The sequence below is a fragment of the Narcine bancroftii genome, chromosome 9, assembly GCF_036971445.1.
Source record: "Narcine bancroftii isolate sNarBan1 chromosome 9, sNarBan1.hap1, whole genome shotgun sequence".
NCBI classification, from domain to species: Eukaryota; Metazoa; Chordata; class Chondrichthyes; order Torpediniformes; family Narcinidae; genus Narcine; species Narcine bancroftii.
The window spans coordinates 67635984-67651219 of record NC_091477.1 but is presented as its reverse complement, the minus strand read 5'-3'; the positions used below and the strand labels follow the sequence as shown (position 1 = coordinate 67651219).

At 45.1% G+C, this 15236-nt stretch overlaps 1 protein-coding gene across 3 annotated transcripts in view; it reads right to left on the bottom strand.

The window, feature by feature from the left end:
* LOC138742229 (glypican-5-like) overlaps positions 1-15236 on the bottom strand; it is a 641419-nt gene that overhangs the window by 553611 nt on the left and 72572 nt on the right. For all 3 annotated transcript variants that reach the window (XM_069896343.1, XM_069896341.1, XM_069896342.1), the window contains exon 2: positions 8626-8787. In XM_069896343.1, the coding sequence (XP_069752444.1) occupies positions 8626-8787 (162 nt within the window). The remainder of the gene's footprint in view (positions 1-8625; positions 8788-15236) is intronic.

The following is a 15236-nucleotide window of genomic DNA, read 5'->3' as shown; positions in this document are numbered from 1 at the left end:
GCCAAGAGCAGGAAATCTCAGTATTCAGACAGTGCCAGATGGGGGAGGAATCCAGACCCACAAAGGGTGTTAATTGGATATATGATAAAGGGAGAACCCAGGTCAGCGCGGACATTGGCGACTTCAGGGGTTTCTACGAGGCTCTAAAGGCTGTGTACGGCCCCTCACCCCAAGTCCAAAGCCCGCTGCGCAGCTCAGACAGCAAAGTCCTCCTCAGCGACAAGATCTCCATCCTCAACTGATGGTCAGAACACTTCCAATCTCTTTTCAGTGCCAACCGCTCAGTCCAAGATTCCGCCCTGCTCCAGCTCCCTCAACAGCCCCTAAGGCTAGAGCTGGATGACCCTGGATGAGACATATAAGGCAATCGAACAACTGAAAAGTGGCAAAGCAGCAGGTATGGATGGAATCCCCCCAGAGGTCTGGAAGGCTGGCGGCAAAACTCTGCATGCCAAACTGCATGAGTTTTTCAAGCTTTGTTGGGACCAAGGTAAACTGCCTCAGGATCTTCGTGATGCCACCATCATCACCCTGTACAAAAACAAAGGCGAGAAATCAGACTGCTCAAACTACAGGGGAATCACGTTGCTCTCCATTGCAGGCAAAATCTTCGCTAGGATTCTACTAAATAGAATAATACCTAGTGTCGCCGAGAATATTCTCCCAGAATCACAGTGCGGCTTTCGCGCAAACAGAGGAACTACTGACATGGTCTTTGCCCTCAGAGAGCTCCAAGAAAAGTGCAGAGAACAAAACAAAGGACTCTACATCACCTTTGTTGACCTCACCAAAGCCTTCGACACCGTGAGCAGGAAAGGGCTTTGGCAAATACTAGAGCGCATCGGATGTCCCCCAAAGTTCCTCAACATGATTATCCAACTGCACGAAAACCAACAAGGTCGGGTCAGATACAGCAATGAGCTCTCTGAACCCTTCTCCATTAACAATGGCGTGAAGCAAGGCTGTGTTCTCGCACCAACCCTCTTTTCAATCTTCTTCAGCATGATGCTGGACCAAGCCATGAAAGACCCCAACAATGAAGACGCTGTTTACATTCGGTACCGCACGGATGGCAGTCTCTTCAATCTGAGGCGCCTGCAAGCTCACACCAAGACACAAGAGAAACTTGTCCGTGAACTACTCTTTGCAGATGATGCCGCTTTAGTTGCCCATTCAGAGCCAGCTCTTCAGCGCTTGACGTCCTGCTTTGCGGAAACTGCCAAAATGTTTGGCCTGGAAGTCAGCCTGAAGAAAACTGAGGTCCTCCATCAGCCAGCTCCCCACCATGACTACCAGCCCCCCCACATCTCCATCGGGCACACAAAACTCAAAACGGTCAACCAGTTTACCTATCTCGGCTGCACCATTTCATCAGATGCAAGGATCGACAATGAGATAGACAACAGACTCGCCAAGGCAAATAGCGCCTTTGGAAGACTACACAAAAGAGTCTGGAAAAACAACCAATTGAAAAACCTCACAAAGATAAGCGTTTACAGAGCTGTTGTCATACCCACACTCCTGTTCGGCTCCGAATCATGGGTCCTCTACCGGCACCACCTACGGCTCCTAGAACGCTTCCACCAGCGTTGTCTCCGCTCCATCCTCAACATCCATTGGAGCGCTTTCATCCCTAACGTCGAAGTACTCGAGATGGCAGAGGTCGACAGCATCGAGTCCACGCTGCTGAAGATCCAGCTGCGCTGGATGGGTCACGTCTCCAGAATGGAGGACCATCGCCTTCCCAAGATCGTGTTATATGGCGAGCTCTCCACTGGCCACCGTGACAGAGGTGCACCAAAGAAAAGGTACAAGGACTGCCTAAAGAAATCTCTTGGTGCCTGCCACATTGACCACCGCCAGTGGGCTGATAACGCCTCAAACCGTGCATCTTGGCGCCTCACAGTTTGGCGGGCAGCAACCTCCTTTGAAGAAGACCGCAGAGCCCACCTCACTGACAAAAGGCAAAGGAGGAAAAACCCAACACCCAACCCCAACCAACCAATTTTCCCCTGCAACCGCTGCAATCGTGTCTGCCTGTCCCGCATCGGACTTGTCAGCCACAAACGAGCCTGCAGCTGACGTGGACTTTTTACCCCCTCCATAAATCTTCGTCCGCGAAGCCAAGCCAAAGAAAGGGAGAATTTATCATGTTTGTGCAAAAGGAGACAGAGAAAAGGGTGAGACAGAGCTGAGGGAAGAAGTGAGTAGAGGACGACAATTTAACAAAAGCCAGAGAAATCGATATTGATGCCATCCAGTTGGAAGATGCCCAGTCAGAATATGTCCTCCAATTTGAGGGTGGTATTAATGAAAATGTCAGTGGTTTGAGTAGTAATTGGTTTGAGTAGTAATTCATAGATGCCAGGCATTGGTGGAGTTGTAAGGAAGGTCATCAAATGAAACTACAGGACTTTCACCAGCTGGAAACTTGGATAAAAAAATGGCAGATGGAGTTTACCCCAGACAAGTATACTTTGAAAGATCAAATGCAGGAGAAGGCAGTAAATGTCATGATGATAAAGGAGCCTGAGAAACAGAGGAGTCTTGGGGTGAAAACCCATCACTCCCTGAAAGTGGGAACATAAGTGGAGAGGGTGGGGAAAAAAATGCTCACCTTTAATCGATTGGAACACTGACCATAAAAGTTTTGGTTATGTTGAGGCTGCATAAAACTTTGATCAGTCCACATTTGAAGAGTCAGTGCAGTTCTGATACAGGTACACAATCCTTTATCCTGAACCCTTGGGTTCCTGGTCCAGTGTCATCAGGGTCTGATGTGCACAAGCAGGGCGATCTCTGTTTACCTGTGTTCTGAATTTTGGATTTTTCCAGATTTCGGAAAGCCAGATTTAAGCCCACCTGAATCGTGGTGCAGTATCCACCCCCACCCCCTTCCAGTCGCGCTGCCGTCTCCCCCCCACCCCCTCGCCCGCCCGACTTGTGCTGCCGCTCTCTCACCCGCTTGACTTGCGCTGCCTGTCTCTTGCCCATCCAAGTCACACTGCCCATCTCTCCCCCTCCTGACTTGTGCTGCCGGTCTCTCACCGGCCCGACTCGCACTGTCCGTCTCTCATCTGCCCGAGTCGTGCTGCCAGTCTCCCCCCTCACCCGCCTGACTCACACTGCCTGTCTCTCGCCCGCCTGACTCGCCCTGCCGATCTCTCTCCCCACTTGCTGGTTTTGGAGCTTTCCAGATTTTAGATGTCCGGATAAAGGATTGTGTACCTGTACAAGGAGAGCATGCAGAGGAGATTCGGCAGAATACTGCCAGGATTGGCGTGTATAAGTTGCAAAGCAGGACAAATTTGGTTTGTTTACATAGAGCATGAAGGCAGAGAGAAGACCTGATAGAAGTATATAAAATTATGAGGGTTAGCTTACATAGATAATCAGAATCTTTGGCCCAGCATGGAAAGGACAAAAAAATTGCATTGCAAAGATTTAAGGTGAGAGGGATAACTTCAAAGCAGATATGGGAGATGTTTCTTTCAAATATTCAGAAAGTGGTAGGTGCCTGGAATATTCTGCGAGGGGAGGCAGTGAAGTCAAATATGATGACGAATATTGAAAGGGTCTATAGTCAGGGATAATTACAGGGAATGAACAGAGGGACATGGACCATGTGCAGGGAGATAGGATTTTATTTAATTTGGCACTGGGGTCAGCACAGACACAGTGCGCCAAAGTTCCTGGTCCAGTGTCAAACTGTTCGAAATTCTATCATTCTGAAATCAGGGTCTGATGTGCACAAGCAGGGCGATCTCTGTTTACCTGTCCCCGCTGCTGAGCGACAAGAGCAAAACACAAGGCCTCCTCAGTGCTGGAAATTATGACCTCACCTTTGCGCTAGAAAGTCCAGAAAACTACCAAGAGCTGGAGTTACTCGGCCCACAGGGCAGCACGGTGAGCGTAGCGGTCAGTGCATCACTGTTACAGTGCCAGCGAACCAGGTTCAAATCATCTGCTGCCTGCAAGGAGTTTTTGTCCATTCTCCCTGTGTCTGCATGGGATTTCTCTGCGTGCTCCAGTTTCCTGCCACCCTTCAAGACGTACGGGTCGGTAGATTAATGTGGCATGTGCTCATGGGCCGGAAGGGTCTGTTATCAAGCTGTATGTCACATGTTTTAAAAATTTTGTGAATTTTGGATAAGTGAATGCAGCTTTAAATCCCAAGGTTAGCTGAACAATTATTTCAATCTTCTGTCCCCTTTTAAACATTCCTCTCTCATGATACATGCATAATGTGCCCCTCCATGAATAGCAATGTATTTTGTGCACACAGATATAGCTGTTTATATTAACACATCCTGTGCCTACAATACAGCAAAATGTTACAGGGTGCATTCCAACAACAATTGATCACTAACTCGAAGGTGGCATTTGGACAGAGGCAGGTTTTGAGGACCTTCAGCCTGATTGGTTATAAAGGAGCCCATCTTCCTGACCTGCTAGATAACATCCAGTTTCCCTGTTGTGCTCCCAGTAACTGACAGGACACGAGAGCACTCAGTGGCCAGCCGCAGGAGCTCAAGCCCTCATGACCCAACTATCCTTTTAACGTTAAGGTGGAGCAAAACAACAACCTAAAAAGCATAGGAGCAGTTTCTGTCAAAAACAAATGTGAAATTATAACAGCTTGAGCAGTCCTGTCAAAACTCACTCAGCTATTTGAGGACGTGGATAGTTGTAAAAATATATACAGTGCGCATATCTAAATTTTAATGTATTTCCTGTCTGTTTCACTGCTGGTGTTCTGTAGCTTATCAAGTGCAGCTTTCAGACAGAGGAAATTTGGTCTTGCTGAGCTTCATTACACCTATCATATCACGAATCTTCTCACTGCAGCGTGAGACTGTGCAGGCATAGCTGTAATTTAACCAGGCATTCCAGGGTCAGGAACCCAGGAAAATTCCCAGCTGTAAACGGTGGACAATGCACTGGCATTGCACCTTGAAAATGTGCTTCTGGAGGGCGCCCAGAAACCAATCAGTCTCTGGCAGGGAGGTACGGAATCCACACCAGCACCCACTAGCCACAAGTAAAACGATGGGGTGTTACGTCTTCAAAGCTCACCCTCAAACTAATGTTGGGGAGGAGGGAGTCGTGTGATTAGCATTGCGGAGCAGGGTCCACAGTTGGACAATGCTACTCCAACCAATCAGCTGCCCCACTGCACAGTTTTGTGGAGGGGCATGCTGCTGGTTTGCCTTAACAGTTACGTGGGCATTGCTCACCAGAATTTACCTTCTGCACTACAAATTCCTGAACTCAAACTGAACCAGATCAGACAAGAGGAAATGTTACAGTCACTTTACATTGTGTTTTAACTAAAAAATCAAGAGTCAGTTTAAAAACTGTTCATCAGTGTGTGCAAATTATCTAATGAATGGATAAAAACAGCTTTTAGTACATACTGACTCATTATTAGTCACACCCATCACATGCAAACCATTAGGCCTTTTCATGGTCGGCCACCAAATGAAAAGGTATTTCTTACCATTTCGTGCAGGCCCAGAAAAGCCTGGACATGGCTGGGGTGTTGATGCAGTGTTCAGGAAACGTGGCTACTGGTGCCATGATGCTGTGCATACGCACAGAGGAATGGCTGGCTTTGTTATCCATAATCCCCCACACAGCTGGAACCGGTCTGATTATGGGTAGGGTAGACGGCCATTGTTCTGCTGAATATTGAGCCGCTGGTGCCGACGAGCGGCCTGATGAGATGCTGGAGGCTGGAGCGGTTGGCGCGGCTGCCACAGCCTGCCCTGGCCACCTCCTGATGGCCCAGCGCCCGCTGCCTGATAGCCCCCATTGGCCACCCCCTGCGCTTAGGGGGTCATGGAGGGAGAGGGGTGAATGAACGGAAGAGAGAAAAGTGAGGTGTGTCGAAGGTTGATGTCATCACCGTGGCGTCACCAGCCCGCCCCAGCAATATCTACATGATATGTGGTGGAGCGCTGCACCCCACCACTAACACTACCTCGGAGAGGTCTTGGAATCAGCGCCTTGGAGCCAGTCGGGGAGCATTCATGAAGGTAAGTTCCGACGTGAGGGCAGAGAATCTCTGCCTTTACAGTCAGATTATTTTGCTTTATGAAAGAGCCTATTAAATCTACCCTTTAAAAATGTAATTAAATTGTCTTAATTTTTTCTCTTTTGTTGCATTCCTCCAACATCTGACAATTTCCTCCCAAGTTACAAGACACAGGGATCAGTCAAGTCAGTGGGTGGCTAGAAGTTCAGAAGCAGTGAGAAAGACACTTAAAAGCATTGCTTTGCCAGTTTTGTGAGAGGCTCATCCAGAATCTAAACACCATTGTGCACAAGGTCAAGTCTTGCACATGTTCAAAGATGGGCCCCCTCTCTGACAAGGAGCAGAGGAGCAGGATGGTTAGGGAAGGGATCTGGAGACAGTCGCAGGAAGGGAGAACCCATGAAGTCAGACAAAAGATGGTGAAGCATCAGATAAGGGTCCAGAAACCACCTGGCACGCTACAAGGGTTGGGGGAGGGGTGGTCAGGGATGTGAACTTCCATGAGATAGGGACTGGTCATGCAAGTTGGATGCTGAGGACAGTGAAGGGAGGAGAGGGGTGGGGGAAAAGGAAGAGGAAGCAAGAAGGAAGGATCCCTTTTAAAGATGAACCCCACGTACAAAATAATAAATGTCCTGATCTCCACGGCCACAAACCAGGGCTCAAGACCTTTCACTACCCACAGGAGACCCTTCTTGTCCAGTTCAATTTGATACAGCCGACTGGCTTAAGACTTCTGAGGATCTTGGCCAGACCAAAAGAGACCAAAGCAACCTCCATGAATACATGTGTCATGGGCACAGGGCTTGCGCTAGCTGAAGGGACAGACAAAGATCATTCGTTTGGGGCACAGAAACAATGGAACCAGCAATAGGATTTTCTTTACCATCAGGAGAGGTGGTAAGGAAGTCCTGAAACTTAATTGAATTTGTTGAGCAATTCCACGCTGCTCCTCCTTCAATGGAGACCTCAACATACAGTGGCTTCAGAGTGACAAGAGTAAAAGAAGATGAACACTGAATCAAAATTGTTCTACAGCAGATGAAATGTCACTGGCTCTCCATTCAGCTCTGCATCACCTAGACAACAGCTGGCTACTATTTCATTGATGAAAGCTCAGCCTTCAACACCCTCCATTCCTTCATTGCAGCTCAGCAGCTCCAAAATTTGGGCATCTTCACCCTTTTCTACAACTGGATCCTTGACTTCTTCATCAGAAGTCCACAGTCTGTACAAATGGAAACAACGTCTCCTCCTCGCTGATGATCAACACAGGCTCACCTCAAGGATGCATGCTTACCCCCACTTCTCTACTCTCTCCACATCCGTCACTGTGTGGCCAGGGACAATTCCAATGCTATCTACAAACTTGCTGATGAATGACACCACGGCAATGAGGAAGCAGACAGGAGGGACTCAGATCAACTACTTGAGCAGCGTCACAACAACAACCTTGCACTCAAAGTTAGCAAAACTTAGGAGCCGATTGTGGACTTCAGGAGGAAGTCAGGGGAACATGAATTAGTCCTCATCGAGGGGTCAGCAATGGACAGGGTCAAGAACTTCAAATTCCTGAGGCTCAACATTTCTGAGGGCCTGTCCTGGCGGCTCCACATCAATGCAATCATGAAGAAGGCTCGCTAGCAGCAATAATTTGTTTGAGGAGATATGGTAAGTCACCAAAGACTCTTGAAAATGTCCACAGGTGTACCATGGAGAGCAGTCTGAGTGGTTGCATCACTGTCTGGATAGGACAAGAAAAATCTCCAGTGACTTGTTAACTCAGCCAGTGACATCACGGGCACCAATCCTCATTCCATTGAGGACATCGACAAGAGGCAATGTCTTAAGAAAGCAGCCTATCCTCAAGGACACCCACCAATCAGGCCATGCCCTCTCCACACTGCTACCATCAGGAGAGAGGTACAGGAGCCTGAAGACAAGCACCCAGTGGCACAAGGACAGGTCCTTCCCTGAATGGACAATGAACCACAGACACTGCCTCACTATTTTTTTGCACTAATTATTTATTTTGAAACTTGATTTATAGCAATATTTGCCACAAAAGTACAAATTTCCTGACATGTTCATGACAATAAATTCTGATTCTGAAGGGGTTATCCAAGCCTAACTAGTGACAAATTGGTCAGAAATTCCTCACCTTAAAAACAGCCATCGAACACACCAGGTGTTTGTCAGGATGTACTTCCACTAAAACCCGGGTAGATCAACAAATGGAGACGTGAGAGACTGCAAATCCCAAAATCTTGAGCAAACAACAAAATGCTGGAGGAACTCAGTGGGTCACGCATGGAGGAAATGGATAGGCAATGTTTTACACATGATCCAAAACAAGAGCTGTCCCTTTCCCTTCATGGATACATCAAGGGTTGAAGGGCCTGTACTGTATTGTAGTCTTCTATAGAACTACCTGACCCACAAAAATCCTCCAGCAGTGGGTTTCTGCTCAACCAGAGATTCCCACAACCATTTTACAAGTGTATAAGGAGAGCACCCAATGCATAGGCAGACCATTACCCAGTGGCCCTGGATCACCTCTGGCTGTTTATCAATTGCAATGTTCCTACCTTGGAAAGCCACGCCATTCTTTTCAATTCTGTACTTCAGCTCAAAGCTCAGGAACTGAATGCTCTGTAGGACCTCTCTGCGCACCACTACTTGGTACCTCTCTTCCATTCTCTTTGTGCAACAGGTTGGCTCATTATGCATACAGATCTGTAAGTCCCCATCTGTAACGAGAAGGAAGGCCAATTAGCAGAGGAGACACACAAGTGAAGGTCGGCTCTGACCAAAAAAAAATCAAAGCATACACATGCCCATAGTTACATATGGAGGTTGGGTTTCTTGCATTAATTGAAAAGTAAATACATTGGTGCAGCATGGTTGAAGTGAGGACATAACAGTGCCAGTGACCTGCTTTCAGATCCACCACTGTCTGCAAGGAGTTTTTACACATGGGTTTTCCCCAGATGTTCTGGTTTCCTCCCACATTTCAAAATACGGGTTGGTGGGTTATTTGGCCAGTTGAGAGTACTTGGATGATGTGGGCTGTTATTATGCCATGTCTATCGAGTAAATTAAAAAAAAATACAGTACCCATTTTCTTTTGGATTTCACACAAACACATACACAATGTTTATTCTGCATGTTGATACATTGTCAATATATAAAGTGTGATGTGAGCAAGTACTGTATTATATTTCCGTAGATTATAATTAACAGAGGATTACCATGAAACAAATATGGACATCACTGAGATCAGTGGTTTTCAAACTCACATCCCACTTTAAGTAATCCCTATGCCATCAGTGCTCTGTGATTAGTAAGGGATTTAGGTGGGATGTGAGTGGGAAGGGAAGGTTGAGAATCACTGCTCTAGACCCAATTATTACTGAAATATTTTGCTTGAGAAAAATTGTCATTGGCCCATTTCCTTTGGAGTTATGAAATGGTGCACATAATGAGTCAATTAGAGATGATTAAAATTGTGGTTTTCAAACTTTTTCTTTCCACTTATATACAACCTTAAGCAAACCCTTACTAATCACAGAGCATTCATGTATAGGGATTACTTAAAGTTTAGGGGAGTACTTTGAAAACCACTGACCTAGATTGAGAGAGAATGGAAAGTGCTTTCTACCAGTACTTGGACCACTGGGAAATTCTGCACCAGTTAATCAGGTCAGGAATCCTATCATGAGAAGCTAAATAGCATCATCTGAATTCTTTGGAGTTTAGAATGAGGGGTGATGTTATTCAAACTTATACAGCACTGAGTGGCATGACAATGTAGACATTCAATTGTTTTCATAAGTGGAAGAATCTCCAAACTGCTTGTAATGTTAGAAGTTAACGGGTTGTGTGTGGTGTAAATTTTCTCAAGTGTCTCTATTTCAATGCAAAGAATATTGTTGGGAAGGCAGATGAGCTTAGAGCATGGATTGGCATGCTCTTAGCGCATGGAATTATGACATTGTCGCCATTAATGAAACTTGGTTACAGGAGGAGCAGGATTGGCAGTTCAACGTTCCGGGCTTCTGTTGTTTTGCACACAATAGAATGGGGTGGGGGGGGTGGTGGGAGAGATGGGGATGAGAGTAGGGGAGTGGCATGCCCAATACTCAACAAGAATTAGAGAAGCAAATCTGTAGAGAGATAGCAGAAAGCTGCAGGACATATTAAGTTGTGATAGTAGGAGATTTTAACATATTGACTGGGTCTCCCAAACTGTAAAAAGGAGTTTGTTAAATCTGTTCAGGAAAGTTTTCTAACTCAATATATAGAGGTACCATTATTGGATTTACCTAAAATTGTAGATAAAGTGTTAAAAAATTATTTCCAATAAGATTCCAATGCAGGGAAAAACCATAATAAGTGAACTAATGATGCCACCCCATTGTTACACCTGTCACAAAGGGGGTTGACATCTGGAAATATTCATGCCAATTTATCTTTAGACAAGTGTGCCCAGTGAACAACCTTAAATTGGATGAGAGGGTGACGGGCACATATTGAGGATGTATTAACAAGCATAAAAATCCTTTCCCACAAATCATCAGAAATAGTTAATTGTAAATCTTGTTCCCATGCTTTTTTAATCTTATCATCTGGAACCTGACATAATTTTGATATAATATCTTAAATGTGAGCAATTAAGCCCTTCTGGGAAGGAGACAAAAGAAATATTGCATCAACAACATCAATTTTCTGAGAATGGGGCAAAGTTATTAATTGGGCATTCAAAAAGTTTCTACTCAGCAAATATCTAAAAAATTGAATTTGGAAGATTAAATTTAAAAGTTGCTCAAAAGACATGAAACAACCATCAACAAAGAAGATCTCCAACTGATACCTTTCTCTTTCCAAGTCAAGTCACCTTTATTTGTCATTCATTCTATGCTCGCACAGTAAAAATGAGATAGCCTTTGTCCAGGATCATGGTGCATATTTGCATAAATATAAGTTAGAAGAGAAGTTAAACATATTAAAATATTAAGACGTATACAGTAAAAGTCCACGGTACACTATTCACATGTGGTCTGGGAATTCAGGAGTCTGATATCTTGAGGGGAAAAAAGCTGTTGCCCAATCTGGACGTCAGGGCCCAAGTGCTATGGTACCTCCTACCAGATGGCAGAAGGGAGAGCAGTTTACATGAGGGGTGTGTGGAGTATTCACAATGTTTATTGCCTTTCCCCTGCATTGTAGATATCCATCATGGTAGGAAGAGAGCCCTGATAATCTTTTCCACTAACTCCACTATCCTCTGGGGTCTTGCGGACCGAGGTGGTACAGCCTCCAAACCAGGTGGTGATACAGTTGCACAGGATGCTCTTGATACATTCTCTGTAGAATGTAGTGAGGATGGAGGATTTTCTAATTAGAAAAGGCCTGATCGATCCATGAAAGCGACAGAAAGCAACTAAATGGTATAAAACTGGATAAAGAGAAATTCTTCAGTCAAAAAAAATCTGTGAAATTGATACCATATATGTAAAGTATGTTTAACCATGGGGCTCTCTATCACCTTATTAACCTTAGTTTAAAAAAAAGGAAGTGCAGCCTCCAAGCAATGATACTAAAGAACATTTCTTAATTGATTTCAATTCCCAAGTTACTCATAGAGGGCAATCTAACTTATCAGAATACTGAATCCAAAAAGTAACATAGCAAATATTAATAGCTCAATAATAAAATCTAAAATTGGGCAAAGCCAACCCTCCATCCCTTGTTTTTTTTTGTTCCAAAAAAGATTTGTCATTATTTGGAGTGGTGATGGAAGGCAGATATTTGTCGTCATCCAATCGCCATTGTTGTTGCATTCACAACACTTATGGCTGGAAGATCTATTTTACTTGGGTGGAAAGATTTGATTCCACGACCCTTTGTCCAGTGGGCGTGCCAAACTTTAGCTTGTTTAAACTTAGAGAAGATGAGAGGTACTAAAACCGATACTGATATTAAGTTTGATAGAATGTGGCACCCGTTGATGAATGTTGTTCATGTTTTTAAATCCACTTTAATACGATATGGTTGATTATTGTTTTACCCTTCATGTCAACTATTCTAATTTATGTTACAGAACATTTCCTTGTTTATTATTGAATTTTATTGTTTTAAGGCACCCCAACTTCTAATTCCCACTATCAGGTTAAGGGGTCAGGCTACTTTATTTAGTTTAGGATTAGTTTAAATAGCGCCTTTGGAAGACTACACAAAAGAGTCTGGAAAAACAACCAACTGAAAAACCTCACAAAGATAAGCGTATACAGAGCCGTTGTCATACCCACACTCCTGTTCGGCTCCGAATCATGGGTCCTCTACCAGCATCACCTACGGCTCCTAGAACGCTTCCACCAGCGTTGTCTCCGCTCCATCCTCAACATCCATTGGAGCGCTTTCATCCCTAACGTCGAAGTACTCGAGATGGCAGAGGTCGACAGCAACGAGTCCACGCTGCTGAAGATCCAGCTGCGCTGGATGGGTCACGTCTCCAGAATGGAGGACCATCGCCTTCCCAAGATCGTGTTATATGGCGAGCTCTCCACTGGCCACCGTGACAGAGGTGCACCAAAGAAAAGGTACAAGGACTGCCTAAAGAAATCTCTTGGTGCCTGCCACATTGACCACTGCCAGTGGGCTGATATCGCCTCAAACCGTGCATCTTGGCGCCTCACAGTTTGGCGGGCAGCAACCTCCTTTGAAGAAGACCGCAGAGCCCACCTCACTGACAAAAGGCAAAGGAGGAAAAACCCAACACCAACCCCAACCAACCAATTTTCCCCTGCAGCCGCTGCAACCGTGTCTGCCTGTCCCGCATCGGACTTGTCAGCCACAAACGAGCCTGCAGCTGACGTGGACTTTTACCCCCTCCATAAATCTTCGTCCGCGAAGCCAAGCCAAAGAAAGTTTTGATCATATATCCTTTCTGCTGTTTTTATTATCTGTGCGGAATCAATTACTGTTTGTTTATGATGTATATTCATTCCCCCACATATCCATCGGGCACACAAAACTCAAAACGGTCAACCAGTTTACCTATCTCGGCTGCACCATTTCATCGGATGCAAGGATCGACAACGAGATAGACAACAGACTCGCCAAGGCAAATAGCGCCTTTGGAAGACTACACAAAAGAGTCTGGAAAAACAACCAAATGAAAAACCTCACAAAGATTAGCGTATACAGAGCCGTTGTCATACCCACACTCCTGTTCGGCTCTGAATCATGGGTCCTTTACCGGCATCACCTACAGCTCCTAGAACGCTTCCACCAGCGTTGTCTTTGCTCCATCCTCAACATTCATTGGAGCGACTTCATCTCCAACATCAAAGTACTCGAGATGGCAGAGGCCGACAGCATCGAATCCACGCTCCTGAAGATCAAACTGCGCTGGGTAGGTCATGTCTTCAGAATGGAGGACCACTGCCTTCCCAAGATCATGTTATATGGCGACCTCTCCACTGGCCACCGAGACAGAGGTGCACCAAAGAAGAGGTACAAGGACTGCCTAAAGAAAGCTCTTGGTGCCTGCCACATTGACACCGCCAGTGGGCTGATATTGCCTCAAACTGTGCATCTTGGCGCCTCACAGTTCGGCGGGCAGCAACCTCCTTTGAAGAAGACCGCAGAGCCCACCTCACTGTCAAAAGACAAAGGAGGAAAAACCCAACACCCAACCCCAACCAACCAATTTTCCCTTGTAACCGCTGCAACCGTGTCTGCCTGTCCTGCATCGGACTTGTCAGCCACAAACGAGCCTGCAGCTGACGTGGACTTTACCCCTCCATAAATCTTCATCCGCGAACCCAAGCCAAAGATATTCATTTTTAATCTGTAACCTCACATTCTATAACTTATGTTTCTTTATTGGATGCTTAAAATTAATAAAAAGAGAAAAAAAATAATATAAAGAGGTACCAACTAAAGAGAATAAAATACTGAATCTCACATTAGGGAACAAGACAGGACAGCTGACAGAAGTATGTGTAGGGGAACATTTTCAGTCAGTGTAATCATAAGGGCATCAGTTTCAAGTTCATTTCAAAGAAGAATAGATCTGAGCCTCAGGTTGAAATTCTAAACTAGAGAACGGCTAATTTTGAGGAAATGAGAAAGGACCTAAATGCGTGGATTGGGATTCTGGAAAGGATGTGAGAGGGAAATGTAAGATCTTCAGAGGTGAAATTTTGAGAGGACAGAGTTTGTATGCTCCCGTCAAGGTTAAAAGCAAAATTAACACAAGCAGAGGGAACCTTGCTTTTTGATGGATATTGGGGATCTGGTTTGGAAGAAGAGAGAGGTGTACAGCAGGTATTGGCAACACAGAGAAAATGAGGTACTCGAGGAGTAGAAAAAACTCAAGAAAGAAATCAGGACGGCTAAAAGAAGACAGGAAGTTGCTTTGGTAGACAATGTGAAGGAAAATCCTTAGGGTTTTTACAGGTATATATTAAGAGCAAAAGGATTGCAAGGCACAAAATTGGTCCCCTTGAAGATCAGAGTGGTCGGCTATGTATGGAGCCAAAAGAGATGGGGGAGACCTTAAATGTTTTTTTTGCCTTAGTATTCACTCAAGAAATTGTCACAAAGTTGAGGGAAGTTATGAAAACAAGTAGTGAGGTCATGGAACCAGAACACATTAATGAGGAGGAAATGCTTGCAGTCTAAAAGTAAATAAGGGTGGATAAATCCACAGGGCCTGACATGATATTCCCTTGGACCTCAAGGGAGGCTAGTGTAGAAATTGCAGGAGCTCTGGCAGAAATATTTAAAATGTCCTTAGCCACGGGTGTGGTGCCAGAGGATTGGAGGGTAGCTCACGGTGCTTAAAAATGGCTCCAAAAGTAACCCTGGAAATTCTAGAGCACTGAGCCTGTTGATGGTAATAGGTAAATAATTGGAAAATGTTTTAAGAGCTCAGATATACAATTATGTTGAAAGCCAGAACTGATTAGGAATAGTCAACATGACTTTGTACATGGTAGGTCATGTTTAATCAATAGGATAGAGTTTTTCAAGCAGTTACCAGGAACGTTGATGAAGGAAAGGCTGTGGATGTTGTCTACATGGACCTTTGTAAGGCCTTTGACAAGGTCCAACATGGAACATTAGTCTGGAAGATTCAGAAGCTCAGTATTCATGATGAGGTAGCAAACTGGATTCTGGCTATAGAAGA